Consider the following 15083-nt stretch of genomic DNA (forward strand, 5'->3'; position numbering starts at 1 on the left):
CCAATGTCTTGGGTTGTCTGTACAGTGTTGCTCAAGGTACATCTATCGTCAAGAGTGTCATGTCTAGTCATCCTCGCATCGATAGCTTGGTGATGCTGCATTCTACTTTGACTAGACACTGTTTGAACACAATGTACACGTGTTCTTATGGTGTGGCCTTTTTGCCCTGGATGGCTAGATTGGCCCGTTGAGGTTCTAGGGTCTCTGTTTCTCTATCTCCGGGTATGGGCTTTTGGTTGCTCTTTTGCAAGTGAGAATCCATGCTCATGTAGAGCCATTACTACACTAGGGTCCATTTTGGAGGACCTATCACGGCGCGCGTTTTCTCTCCAACCTACTTGGGGGAGGTGCATGCGGGGGTCCGAGGGGGAGGACCGTTTATAGCCAAATTTTGGACTACTCGCTCTAAGTTTCATCCCAGTGATGGATCTGTGATGTGCCTTTAGCTCTACGTGGTCTTTGGGGTCAATTTTGAGGTTTAGATGCGTCAGAAATTGTGTTCTAGGTACCTGTTCGATTTTGACTGTTTTCTGTCCGATTCTCAGATGTCTGATTTTCAGGAGTCTGATTATCAGAATTGGACGTCCGATTTTGGGTTGGTCCTATCGGCCCAGTGGTCCGATTTTGGTCACGTCCGATTCTGGGAGTCGGATCGAAAAAGTGGTCCAATTCTGGGAATCAGATCGGACAGGGTGGTCCAATTTTGGACTGGTCCAATTCTGATTGGTCCGATTCTGGCTCGTCCGATTTCGGACTGGTCCGATTCTGGGTGGTCCGAGTGTCCAAGTGTCCAAGTGGTCCGATTGGCTGAGCATCTGATTATGGACTGGTCTGATTATGGACGGGTCCGATTTTGGGACTCGGACGAGCTGGTCCGACTACGCGGCCGACGGCCTACGAGTTGCACGCGATACCTCTAGGTTAACGTCTACTACACCGAACCGTCCAGCGCCTTCCAAATAGGTACAAGACACTACAAGGAAATGCCAGACATGCCTAGAATCACTATGGTGCTCGAATCAAATGGCACTCCATGGATCTGTGCCCCTATTTCCCTGTTTTAGCCTGTTATACAGCAACAGAAAACCCTACTGTTTGCTTATTTTTCTTTGTTTTTCCTATCCTAAATGCATACAAATCACAAAGTAAATACCTACACTACTCCATCTCACAACATAAATCTCAAAAAAGCAAAAAACCTACTTGCCAAGGAGATCGAATACCATCTTCAACCCCCTCGCTTCCTACCTATCTCAAGCACCAGTTCGGGGGAAACCCTACTTCAATGCTCGATTCGAAGCGCGCAAGCGCTCAAGGCTTGAATCCGTTGGTCCCGAAAAAGGAACCAAAATGTGGGAGCTTTCACTCAACCACCAAGACCCACGGACCGCTTATTATTTCAAGCGTTCCAAGCCGAGCACTAATGGCTACCTCTCACATAGCCGACGCGCCATCCATATCTATGGGTGTAGTGAGCTTACCTCCATGCCGATCGAGTTACCTCCTCTCCCGCGCACTCCAATAGCTCCACGATCCAAGTACAAGCTTCAAGCACGCTCCATCCTCAAGCTCCACGCTCCAAGCTCCATTGCCACGAGCAAGAGAAGAGAAGAGAAGAGAAGAGAAGAGAAGAAGAGAGGAGAAGATGGAGAGCTTCTCCTCCCCGGTCCCTCACCCTCACACTCTCTCTCTCAAGCACAAAATCAAGCAAGCAAGAACAAAGAGAAGAAGAAGAAGAGGAGAGCTACTTTTGGCCACACACAAGAATGAGCTCCTCATTCACTTTTCAACTTTATATACAAAACCCTAAATCCCTTTTGGGCGGTCGTCCCCTTTTCCCCTTTTTTACATGGTCGGCCGTAGCCTAGGCTCTTTTTCCCATTGTCCTTCTATCTTCCTAGCTTCCTTTCCACCGCCCGTCTACATTTACAAATTGCACGGGTGAGAGCCCAGTGCTCTTTGAATTAAACCATGATGCGCTTGCGCTCTTTTACAAAAGTTTTGACTTGCGCTTTTCCTTGTGCACCTTTCTCCCTTATTTAAAACTCTTCTCCTTGTGCGTCTTTGTCTTCTGTTTCTCTTTGCCTTGGCCTTTGTCTTTGTCTTCTGCTTTAGCTTTTTCGGATTTCCCACCTTCGTTCGTTTGAGGGTTAACAAATATTCTCTTAAATGTTCACAAGCATCAATATGGATCTATTCACATGGATATGGAGAAGGCTTATGATGGAGAATGAAGCTCATAGTTGTAATACCACTCAACTGCAATGCACAAGCCAAGAACACCGATTTAGCTCGCGAATGTTATGGATTTCAATCTAGCCACTTTCAAGCCACTAAGTCTCAATCTAGTGGTCTCTCCATACCTCTGAAAGGATCCGATACGATGCAAGTGGTTGTGGTGGAGGATTCTGCTGGGCTAGTACTCACATCGTATCGTCAGAAGGTCCATACGGCGTGATGAAGGGCCTTCGAGGTGGTTTGGGAGAACATCTTGCATTGTATAAGCTCTATTAGATAGATGTCAAAAATGGTGAGCGTGTCAAATGTGCGACACAAATGATAGACGAAATCAACAAGAGTGTCAGACGTACAACAGAGAAGATGGAAAGTGTGAAACGGGCTTCGCTCAAAATGGGAGGCCCTTATATATGCGTGGGAGTTTTTTGGCACATGTCATTTTGCTATTTGTTCTCCAATTAGGGTTTCCCAACAATTTGAGACTGTTCCACATGGCCTATATAATGAATCAAGATCTCACTTTCACACTCTTTTCGCGATTTTCTACCATCGTTGTGCGATGTCCCTGCCGTCCTTCTCTGTCTTCTCCTATCATCTTCTCTCACCATCCCCGTTTCGCCGTTTCTGCCTCCCAATTATGTCATCTTGCTGTCACCGTCTTCTCTTGTTGACTCTTCTTGTCCACCTCGTCTTCTCCATCAACATTGCTATCCTATGACCTACCCATTCTCCTTTGTGTTCAACATGTGCGGTAGCTTCTGACACGACACGATAGCATGGCGCTTTGTCTTTTCACATGCAATGATCATGCCGTATTGAGGTTTGTCTAATACGGTGTGATAAGAATACATTCCAAGTTCTCTCAATCTCCCTTCATGTTGTATTAGCTTGAAGTAAGGATGGTCGCGGATAGTGTTTCTGTGCCTCTTGCAGGAACTTCTTTCGCTCCGTATTTGTGCTAGTTCAAAATGTCAAGTGAGAGCCCACCCGTGTCACCCTCCACATTTGGGAAATGTTAAAAAAGGCTTAAATCCACATTGTCCAATGAATCAGTTGCCTCAGACGTTTCAGTTGCATCTCATGTGTCAGTGATGGTAAGTGTTGTGACTACAAAGAAGGCTTCAAAAAGGGAAAATATTCTATGAGGACCCCATGCCTCACTTAGATTACAAAGGTCACAACCTCAAAAAGACTTACCTTATTGAAAACAATATTGACTTCTCTTTCTTTGCACAATAGCTAGGGAGATTTTCAATCCAGAGTGGGATCTTGATCAGGTTGTGAACTACTCAAAGGACTTTTGCAGGGAAGACTTTGCAGAGTTTGAAGAGTTGGCATATCCTATTGTTTAGTTGGATTCCAAGGATTATGTTCACACTCCTATTGGGAGGTCAGCCACCCACGGAGAAGTTTTCCTTCACCAAGAAATGTGGTTATCATTATCTTGGTAGATTCTATGCATCTGAGCTATGCTCTTTACACCCAAAAAAATGTAAGCTTATGCTAAAGTCTGCTGCATTTATTGTATTTGCACTTGTGTAATGCCCCATAAAATTTGATGAAAAGCCTAAGGAAGCCTCAAAATTATCCAGTTGTTGTCTTCTTAAAGAGTCTGCAAATGATGTGGATGTTGAGGAGCAAGTAGACCCATAGATGGGAGCATTAATTGCAAAAGACCTAGAAGTTGCTCAATTTAAAGCAAAGACAATAATTGAAGAGAGCATTGTAGAGGTTGATTAAGTATTTGATGCCCCTTCCAACCTCATTGTTCCATCCTTGCCAACTTTCCCAATTAAAGACAAAGAGTACATATTATTGCATGATCTACAAATCCTTTTCAATTTGAGGGAGGATTATTGCTAGGCTGTTATTGCAAAAGCATCCGCAGATGCAGAAGGCATAGTGGATGTTGAGAATGAATCCAAAGAGGACTTACTAAAATTAGATACTCAAGTATCAGATGATAAGTTTATAGATGCATCAGACACATTTTCCCTATGTTTAAGTAAGGTAAGAGATGCTGCGAGAGAGTTATAGGCTACTGACAACAATGAGTTGGACCAATTTCAAGAGAAGATTGGAATCTCCAATTTTGGAAGGGAGGAGTTAGAATATGTTAAGGAACTCAAGGATATCAAGGAGACGTCAATTAGTTTATGGAATCCAAGTAAACTTAAGAGTGATGAAAATCAAATGGTAATGCTTTCTTCTGTTTTTGTGAAAACACATACATATTTTCATTTTTTTCATTTTGACTTCTAGTTTTATAGTTGGAGTTTGCAGATGAGGATAATTTCTTGGGAAGAGGCAAAGGATCAAGAATTGGTGATAGTTCCCTAAAAGATGTTGCACTTGGGCATTACATATCAAGGATTGATCCCAATGTTCTATTGGTTTTGGATAGCACTTTCTGAGAGAAGGCCTCATGGCCGATTATCTGTCTCAAAGCACTTACAAGGCTCGTTGGGTACTCAAGTTTGTAGTACAATGTGCACAAAGTCATGTTCCTAGAAAAGACAACAACCATCAGAATATTTGGTTATGGTCCTGGTTTCTCTGCCTCTAGGGCTGGATTCTTTCTAGCATTCTCATCTTATGCTTTAGCAACAAATAAAACATATATCAAGTCCATAGTTGGATACAAGAGAAGAAAGGTTTTACATTATAGAGGAAAAATGCATGAGGAGGATGAGGATGTAAAGGCTCTTGATGCTAAAATATTTTGAAAATAGTATGGATATTCTAGATTCCATCAAAATTTGTTGTGTTCTTCAGTCTTTGAAGTTGTCTTCGAAAAAACCAATTGAATAACTCCTCAAGGGCATTGGTTTTAATTAATACTCCTCCATATCTAGTGCTTGAAAAGAAACACGTACGTGCCTGGTAGTGAGATTTCTCCATACCTTGGCTATTGTAAGTTGCTAGGGGCCCTTGCTCTTCCACAAAATAAGGCCCATGAACAAGAAGAATATGCTGTGACAACCCATAAAAGCAAAATTAGTTTGAATCATTAAACCTTGTTTTCAAAGCACAAAGACTCAAATTTATGTTATCTTACTAAGTAGAAAGTAATATCCTTTTCTCCCCAAGCTTCCTTGATTGTCTGAATAAGATTTACAATTGAACGTTTGTACTCTTTCGAATAATTAGATGCTATCTTGTGTTCCTTGAGTATTTTTAAAAATATGTCAAGATGTCTCCAAATCTCCATTCGTAGGAATGCCACTCGTGGTGTACTAGCCACATTTGTTATGATTGCACACAACTCTCTCCAGCACTCCCACAATGCACTCATTTGTTTATTGTAAAATATGTAGGATCTAGAGCATGGCAGATGTGGAAGCTATGGAGGTTGGAAGAGAAAGAGTGAGTTCATGAAGACATTGACATGACTGATTGTTACACAAGTGAATTAGGTTTCAAGATGGAAGCTTGGATCCATAAACACAATCTTTTGTATCGACTAACAATGACACAGAGACTTTACTTAAGGACAAAAGTACTATAACATTGCACTAGAAAAGAGAGCAAGTACAATGCTTTATAGGAAACTGAATGGTAGCACTTCTCCTACTGTGCATATGGGATTCTAGTCTTGAGCCCACATTACTCCATACAAAGAGGATAAGAGGTGTGATTGTAGAAATCTCAACATTCCTCCTCAATTACAACCAGAAGTACAAAGTGTGTAGAGGCTTTAGTGAGAGCAACTCGTGCAAAGTGTGGGCACACCATAAACACGGCAAAACACCAGAGGCTATCACAGAAAAGGCTAAGTGTGGGTACCAAAACATGGTGGACATCCAAAGGCTCTAATATGGGCCTCAGAAAGTGTACAGAGGATGTAGTTTAAGGCTACATGAGGAATTTACAAGTTTATGTCTGAGGCATTAGGGCTAGGAAATACAAGGCTAAAAAAGTCTATCCGAATAGAAGGACTGACGAGGTTTGTCCTTCTCTTGGTGGTCTTCTTCATTTTCTTCTTCTTCTTCTTTTGCTCCATGTTCTTCTTCTTCTTCTTTTGCTCCATATTCTTCTTCTTCTTTAACAGCAACTAGATAGGCCTTTTGGGACCTCTTTCTAGTGCGGTAGAACTTCTCGGTGTATCCGGTCTTTTTGCAAAAGTCACAGAAAAGCTGATCCTTCTTGCCTTTGTACTTGTTGCCAACATATAATGCTTGTTTATCTCTAGAGGTGCTTGGTTCTTCCTTAGTTTTTAGCTTATTTTCCTTCTCTAATATTGATTCCTGGATATCAACAAGCTTAGGGTTTGGCATATTGATTAGAGTTGTTGATACATTATTATATTCAGGAGGCAAACTTTTAAGTAGAACACCAATGAAAACATCTTCTTCTATTTTAATGTTGATTCCTAAAAGCTAGGCTAGAAGTCCTTCCATGTAATTTAGACGTGTGGCAAGTGATGTGCTGGACTTCATTTCAAGCCTGAAAATTTCAATCAAGAGACCATACTTTGATGACTTAGACTGTGCACCAAACAAAGTGTCAAGTCTCTTCCATGTATCCTGTGAAGTATCACAATTATCCACATGGTGGATATAACTATCGTCTAGCTCTAGTTTGATAATGGCATAAGCCTTATCATCATTCTTTTGCCAAGTGACTTCAAGGCCTACATCACAAGGCTTCTTCTCTTTTCTAGTGGTAATGGCCCATAGGCCTTACTTCATCAAGATGAGTTTGATGAGGGTTTGCCAAGTGGCCAAATGGCGTAGACGTCTCTTTTTGGCTTCCTTTCCACCTTATTTGGCAGCCCCAGTGCCCTTTCCACCAACTCGGGGGTTAGCTCGATCTGCACCTGTCTGGTAGCTTCCTTGTCACGTACCATGACAGTGCCCCTGTTTCTGTTGAAGGTACGTAAGAAATCAGCGCACAGGATGTAATCTATCCTCCGGCCCACTGCATCCAGGTACTTCTATAGGTGGCACTGCTCTATGATTTGATGTACCGCTGGTTCTTTAATGGCTACGTCTTCAAGGTTGAAGACGTGGCTGAATCTTAACTAGTTGAAAGCTCTTGTTTCCACCGTGAGGCCGTACTTTACTTGTTCCTCCTCCGAGAAGGGAAGCTTGCCTACTTTGTCCTGGCTTGCCATGGTTGCCACCTGCACATTTAGCCATTTTCATTTTTAGTATTTTTTGGCAATTAATTTGTTGGAAAAACAAAAGCATAGCAGATTTTATTGAACATAGCCTTAACTTTGCCTTTCAGACTTCTATCACCACCTTTTACTTTTGCATTTCAATTTTAAGCGTTTCACAATTGGTTTACTTTTTAGATTTTATTTCGTTTATCCATTTTACTACCCCTACTATCCCTTCCCCCTTTGGAATAGAAGAATCCATCCCAGGATTGGAGGTTGCGAGGCCAAGGCGTTCATCTTTATTTGTGTAGGAGCCAAGCGTGGAAGTTGGGGTTATATTCTAGTTGTGCAGCATAGTCCAGATCAAAGGGTCGAATTCCTACATGTGTGATGTACGTGAGGACATCTGTGAGGAAATCACCAGAGTCGACCCGACTTGCGATGTGGAGCTCTTCCTCTATTAAGAGGCAATCGAGATAGGGGTGCCCTGTGATATGCTCGTCCATGGGTCGACCCCGAAGAGTGGTTAACACTCTATACGAGGTAGGCATGACGTAGGTGGGATCATACTCAGCCATTTTGATGGCTCGGCGTTGTTCAGCGTTGGTCATTATGCGACATCCCTCGACTTCCCATTGCAACCTAAGAGCATACCACTGCCTCAAGAAGAGTATCCCGTATCAGCCAAGTGGGATAAACTTGTGATTTCTTGGTCGGTGATGGCAGATGTTGTCTGTGGGTCATATGATGTGATGAGGCGTTTCTTAATGGCTTGCTCTTTGGAGACCTCGCTAGCGAGCAACTCAGCGGGGCAGAGCGAGAAGCCTGCACAAAGGCGAATTCAAAAGTCTCCCAAGAGCAAGGCATATTGCGCACTTCTATTGCAAAGGGTTCTGTTAATAGACCCAAGTCCAAGCGGTCGTAGCTGAGAGCCAGGGCTACAAAGGTGGCATCGAGCTGTTTGATATAGTCCACCACATCATCTCCGGTGTCCTCTGTAAGGTTAGCGGCCAGCATTAGGAATGACTTTCATTCATAGGAGGGCGTAAGGCCGACGGGGGGTTGAGGTTTGCTAGAACCAGAGGTTCTGACTGTACAGAGTTGCGGGTGGGAGTCCCTTTGAGTCGGCAACCTAGCTGTTGGCAAGATGGGTGGGTTAGGTTCGGTCACAGCAGCAGCTGGGCTGTTGCAGTCAGCTAGGCTGCGGAGAGGCGGGTTGGCCTAGTTGGATGATGCCACCTTTGGTGGTGGCAGTTGTTTGGGTCGATAGGTTTGTGTGACTCTCTTGGGCCGACGCATAGAGGAGTCGGATGGCTAGGACTCTGGAGAGCACTGCAACCTATGGTTTTGAGGTGTCAAGGGACATGGGTTGATCCGACTTGAGGTCGGCGTAGGACTAGTGCCCTTGGTAGTAGGGGCCTTAGGGATCCACAGCGAGGCATTCCCCTCATAGTAGCCTTACACATGCAGGAGGATTTTAGGGACCCATATTTGCTTAATCACGCAGTGCTTCCGGTGATGGCATCTTGGGATCCTAGATTTAGAGTTGTAGGTCTTATGCAGACATGCACGTCTAGTCCTAGGCAGTTCTTGAGGTTGTTTAGGCACCCATTGCAAGCGAGGATGTTGGGGTTTTGCTTTGGTTGCTACGGCCTGCGGTTTATGGGAATCTGGGAGCAGCAGATATGCATTACCCCCCTCCTTAGTCTTGCCTACGACTATTTCTATCGGTGGCCCTATGAACAGTGATGGTGTTAAGAGGCCCTTGCTGAAAGCTATGACAATGCGAACTTTGCCGATTACTAAGTGGATGCACTGCAACTCATAATCAACATTGCAGTGAGTCTGCTTTTTAAAGGTCCACCTGAGCAATGACTCCGTGCTTGCATCCGTGGTACTTGGCAATACGTAAAACAGCATGGGGACAGTTTCAGACTCAATAGAAACGGCGACTATGCATTTGTCAAGAAGCGTGTAGGATTGAGCCCCGTATGGGCTTAATTTGGCCGTTGTGGGATGAAGTAGTGGTTTGCCAAGTTGGATCCAATGCTTGTGCGTTAAGACATTGAAATCTTCCCCCTCATCAATCAAGGCATTGAAGGAGCACGTTTGCTTGGCAGTGACCGTGACACGGAGGTAGGCGGGTTCTACAGCCTCCTCCTCATTATCGTAGATTTCAGTAATTGTGGCTACTCGTATTTTGACAGGTGGTTCTAACATTGGTGGCTCATGCAAAGGATGAGTGGGAGGGTAGTACTTCTTGATACGACTGCCATTGAAGAAGCCTATTCCTTCACCGTCTAGTGTCTCAAGCTCAACATTACTAGTTTGACTGATTGCCCGAACCTTGAAGGGTCCGAAACCTCTGAATTTCATCTTTTGCTTATGTCCTTTTACGGAGTAGGGGAGCACTAAGTCACCCTGCTCAAACTCTCGTTGCTTGACATGTTTTTCAAACCAGCTCTTGCATCGGGCTTTCTCGCAGATAAGTGCGTGGGTGGCTAGAAGACGAGTCTCTGATAGGCGTTCCAGCTTGACCAAGCGTTGCGTCCATGCTTCCTTCCCTTCCCAGCGTTCTTGGAGAGCTATTCTCAGGCTAGGGACGAAGAATTCTAATGGGAGAATGGCTTCAGTCCCATAGGTCAGCCTAAAAGGTGTTTGACCGACGGCCGTTTTATAAGTTGTGCATTAGGCCCACAAGGCTGCCAGCAACTTGTTATCACAGTCGCTTCGTGAGGCTGAGACTACTTTAGTCAAGACGTTGATGAGAATTTTGTTGGTCGATTCTGCTTGGCCATTAGCCTGAGGGTAGTATGGTGAGGATTTGCAATGGATGATAAGAAAGGCGGATAGGAGATGGGCTATCACTTCGTTGATGAAGTGTGTTCCTTGGTCGCTAACCAGTTCGATGGGGCAACCGAAGCGCGAGATCACTTGCTCCCATAAGAACTTGGCAATCGTCCTAGCATCATTTTTTCGTGTGGCTCTCGCCTCTGCCCATTTCATGAGGTAATCCATGGCCACCATGATGTACTTGGCTTGTGAGTATTGCGCCGCGGGGCTGATGGGTCCTATGAAGTCAATCCCCCATTTTTCCAAGGGTTGGCGAGCAATAACAGGGGTTAACTCCATTTGATCCTTACGAATCAGGACTTTTGTCCGTTGGCACTCGTCACAATGCTTGACGAATTACTTAGCGTCGCGAAAAAGTGTGGGCCACCACAGCTGGGATTGTAGCACCTTCCGTGCTATCGTGTCTCCGCTAAAGTGTCCTCCTGCAATGCCGCTGTGCGCCTCTGAGAGCACATCATGCATCTCATGCTCACACATGCACCTATGCAGCAATTCGTCTTGCCCCAGTCTATAGAGTTGGCCTGTAATCAGCTGGTAGGGCTGGATTCTCAGGATCAAGCGCCTAAGTCGTGCCCATTCTATTGGTCGCTCAGGTAGTCCGTGCTCGAGCACTTAGACTACGTCGTCTGCCCAATATGGTGTCAGATCGGCCCTAAATAGGTCTCCTTCGCCGACAGGTGGAATAAGTGGGCATCAGGTAACTCGTCCATGATGCTTTGTCCAGCGGTTTCTCCTGTGGGTATACGGGATATATGATCAGCCATGTAATGTTGTTTTCCCTTTCGTACCACCACGGAGAAATCGAACTCTAGGAGCAGGAGGAGCCATCGAGCTATACGTCCTATAGCACAAGGTTTGTTCACTAAATAGAGTAGGGCTTGATGGTCCATGAAGAAGGTGAAAGGGATGGCCAACAGGTAATGCCAGAACTTCTTCACGGTGAACACCATGGCTAATCCCTCCCTTTCCATTGTCGAATAATTCATCTCCATTTCAGTGAGTTGCCTGCTAGCAAAACTCACTGGTAATCTAGGTTATGCTCACCAGGTTGGCTCAACACTACCCCCACGGCAAACTTAGAAGCGTCAATCTGTATGTGGAAGGTAATGGTCCAGTCTGGGGCTCATAGAATCGGTGCCATTGTTAGAGCCTTTTTCAATTCTTCGTACGCCCGTTGGCATGCCTCGGTCCACTCGAAGACAATTAGCAGCTTGTACAATGGCCTAGCGATCAGCGCGTAGTTCAGTACAAACCGCCGATAGTATTCTGTGTGACCTAAGAAGCATTGAACTCCCTTGTAATCACTTGGGGGTGGAAGGTCAATGATAACCCTAACTTTCGAGAAGTCCGTGGCAATGCCGTTCTTCGACACCACGTGTCCTAAGATGCATCCATGCTTCACCCAAAACTAACATTTCAAGGGGTTCAGGGAGAGACGATATAAGCGACACCATTCAAAGACTGCGCGGAGTTTGTCTAGGTGTTCAATCCAGGTCGAATGGACACACAAGTCATCGACAAAGGCCTCTAATTCCTTGCGAAGCATGTCCTTGAAGATGGTGCATATGAGGCATTGAAAGGTGGCGGGGGCATTGGTCAACCCGAAGGGCATGACTACGTACGCAAAGACGCCCCACTCAGTGGCAAAGGCGGTCTTGTGCCTGTCTGCAGGATGCACTTACACCTGGTTGTACCCTGAGAAGCCATCCAGAAAACTGTAGGCTTCCTTGCCTGCCACCCTCTCAAGCATGTGCTCGGTGTACGGCAAAGGATAGTTGTCTCTCTTTGTAGCAGCGTTCACCTTTTTGTAATTGACGCACACTCGAATTTTGCCATTCTTCTTCATCACAATGACTATGGGTGATACCCAGTCTGTGTGCTCAATTTCGTAAATGAATCCCGCTCTCATTAGCTTGTCAATTTCCTCCTTGACGGCATGGGCGTGTTTTGGATTCATGGAGTATGGTCGCTGCTTGACCGGTGTTGCATCTGACATCATGGGTATGTTGTGAGTCACAACACTCGAATCTACCCCCCGTAGCTCTTCTAAGGACCAGGCAAATACGTCTATGAACTCCTGCAAGAGAGCGACAAGACTCAACTCTTCCTTACCAGTCAAGTCATCGGCAATGAATATTGGTCGGGGTATCTCCCCTTCCAGGGCTAGGTTTACCTCCTTGACCTTGGCTGGTCCTTCGATCGATTCGCTTGTCTGCCCTTGGCGCTTGGCACCTAGCAGAACCACTACCCTATCCCCTTTTTTGAATTTAGTGAATCGCTTAGGGAGGTCCTGCGGCTTTCGCTGCCCTTCTGATCGTGTATCTTTGGGGTGCTTTGCCCTATCTTGGTGTGACAGTCTGCGTCTCAAGTGGACGGGTAAGTCCCCTTTGGTGCGTCTGGTCATGGGCAGCCTAGGGATCTCTGGGTTGCTATCCGAAGTAACTTCTGATTCAGAGTCAAACCCTCGATCTTCGCTAGAAGAGGTGGTCTCCCCTGGTGGCAGCAATTCGGATGGCGATTCGGTTCTAAGTATTGATGTCGTTCCTGATTGGGCTAGGCCTACTTGCTCTAGGTCTATGGCCCCCATACATTCCAACCACGCACGACCACATTCCATGCGCATGACTCCTTGCTCCAGTCTAAGGGCCTGCCTCTTCTGTGGCTTGGCGTCTACTCGTATCTGCTCAATTTCTTGTCCATCCGTGTCGTACTCTATGGTATCCACTTCACCTTCGCTCTCACCACTGAAGGATTGATAGTCTTCGTATTCATCACAGGAATCTTTGTCATTCAACTGCCCATCATCTCCTAGGGCTTGGAATGCCCCGTCTCGTTGGTCTGGAATCAGGGCCCAGTTATACATGAGGTTCAACTCGTTGGTCTGGAATAAGGGCCCAGTTATACATGAGGTTCAACTCGTGCACTCTGGTCCATTGCCACTTAGGATCCTCTAAGAGATCCTGGAGCAGTTTGAAGTTGGCAGTCGGGTTACCCGCTGGTCTGCTAGGTATTCCAGTATCCCCTGGAGTTCCCTTTTGTTGGATGGTACTTGGAAGGTGACAGGCTTAGGCCTTTCATGGAGGCTTGATGCCATCATGTAGATGGGTGTAGAGAGTGCTTCATTTGTCTTGCCAATTGTTTCGATGGCCTGCTCATACGCCTCATGGTCTGAGAATGGTAGGTCAAGTGTAGCGAGAACGTGCATCCAATCCCGCTCGTCCTCTGGGCATGGGATATACTTAGCCAAGGACCCATAGGGTTCCTTGGCCTAAGTGTTCCCTTTGAGCAAAGCAGAGATGGCGTCTAGGTCGACTAGTAAGGTCTTCCAAAAGTGTCCATCTCTATTCTTACGGCGTCAGTTCGATTGCCAATGAAGATCAGGCTGTTACCCCAATCTTCGATGACCCTAGCATTGCGCATCCAGGGTCTGCCCAATAGGATGTCATAGTCCACTCCCTTCATGACTATAAATTCGACAGAGAACTGGACACCTGCGATCTTTACTGGCCAATTCTTCAAGACCCCGAATGGCTTCACTCTCATACCATTTGCTAGCGTGACATTAAACCGAGTAGCTTCGACAGGCGGGTTTCCCCAAGTCTGCAACACTGCATGGCTAAGCACACTAACCCCAGTTCCCATGTCTACAATTTCCTTCCTTGTTGTGTCACCCAGGGCTAGGATCGGCAGGACTGCGTGCATCTCAGAGCCCTCCCAAAAGGCGTTGACGTGCAAGGATTTAGGCACAGAGTGTAGCATCAGACTTGGCAATTGTGTTTATGCATCCTGGTCTTGAGGGTCTGCCGTGGCCTGCTCTTGCGATCCCTCGACCCACTACTTAAGGTCTTGCCATAGGGCAGGGTGCTGCTTAAGCAAATCCCCCAGGCTAAGTGTTACAGGCGTGGTCAATAACGTGGTCAAGAGGTTGTCAAACACTCGTCCTTCTCTTAGCCTAGACTGTCCTGGCCCCACTGGCCACGGCTGTTCTACGGTTTTGTTGCATCGAGACATGGTCTCAGCGGCACTGCTTATGGTGCAGTGGCCTCGACCGACTTAGGTTGAGGTGGCAACATGGGCGCGCTCATACTGGAGAGATCATCGATCTCGCCCTCTATGATGGGTTCAGCATCTTTGAGATGCTGTTGAGCCTCCCTCGCCCATTCCTTCACCTTTTCTATGGCCTCTAATTGCCGCTTTGGATGCGGATATTCCCCTATCTTAGCGCTTCCCTTTTGGGCTGTTTTAGGGGCTGAAGTCTCTGCCTCTACGTCTGAGACTTTCTTCCCATTAGGTAAGGTGCAGAGATTTGTGTCATGACGGAAAAGTTGATGCATCATTTGGGATTAGAGGTAAATGAAACTGCTAAATTTGGGGCCAAAACAGCTAACAATGTAGTAGTAAATTGTTTGGGAGTTATAAAGAAAGTCAAGGTAAAGGTGTGTGGAGTGCAATTGGAGCTTGACATGTATGTGATGCCAGTGAAGGGGGACGGCTATTTGCTCATTCTCGGGTGACCATGGCTAATGGGAATGAAAGCCAAACAAGATTGGGAGACAGGGGCTTTAGAGCTAAGGCCACAAAAGGGGCTGCATAAAAAATGAAAGAGCACTATCTACAACATGAAGGAGGGCCAACAGGAGGATCTTGTGTTAGAGACCACCGCTGATGATTGGAGTTCCAGCAAGGGTTGGTCATCTATGACAGAGGGAGAGTCTTCTAATGATGTGGGAGCTTTCGCTCAACCGCCAAGACCCACAGACCGCTTATCGTTTCAAGCGTTCCAAGCAAGCTCTAATGGCTATCTCTCACCTAGCCGACGCGCTGTCGATCCTACGAGTATTGTGAGTTTACCTTGATGCCCGATCGAGTGCCCTCCTCTCTCTTGCAC

The 15083-nt window shown here is 46.0% G+C and overlaps 1 protein-coding gene across 1 annotated transcript; it reads right to left on the bottom strand.

Annotated features, from left to right (window-relative positions):
- Nucleotides 1–4980: 4980 nt before the first annotated feature.
- LOC148018483 (uncharacterized) lies at nt 4981–13058 on the bottom strand. Its single transcript, XM_087661574.1, has 4 exons — nt 12926–13058; nt 11432–11470; nt 5297–5544; nt 4981–5211 (listed from the first exon to the last, which is right to left on the bottom strand). The coding sequence occupies exons 1-4, from the start codon at nt 13056–13058 to the stop codon at nt 4981–4983; spliced, it is 651 nt and encodes a 216-aa protein (XP_087517700.1).
- Between the last annotated feature and the right edge of the window lie 2025 nt (nt 13059–15083).

This window comes from Lygodium microphyllum, chromosome 21 (genome assembly GCF_053477565.2).
Source record: "Lygodium microphyllum isolate KBCC chromosome 21, Lygodium_microphyllum_v1.1.10, whole genome shotgun sequence".
Taxonomy (NCBI): Eukaryota; Viridiplantae; Streptophyta; class Polypodiopsida; order Schizaeales; family Lygodiaceae; genus Lygodium; species Lygodium microphyllum.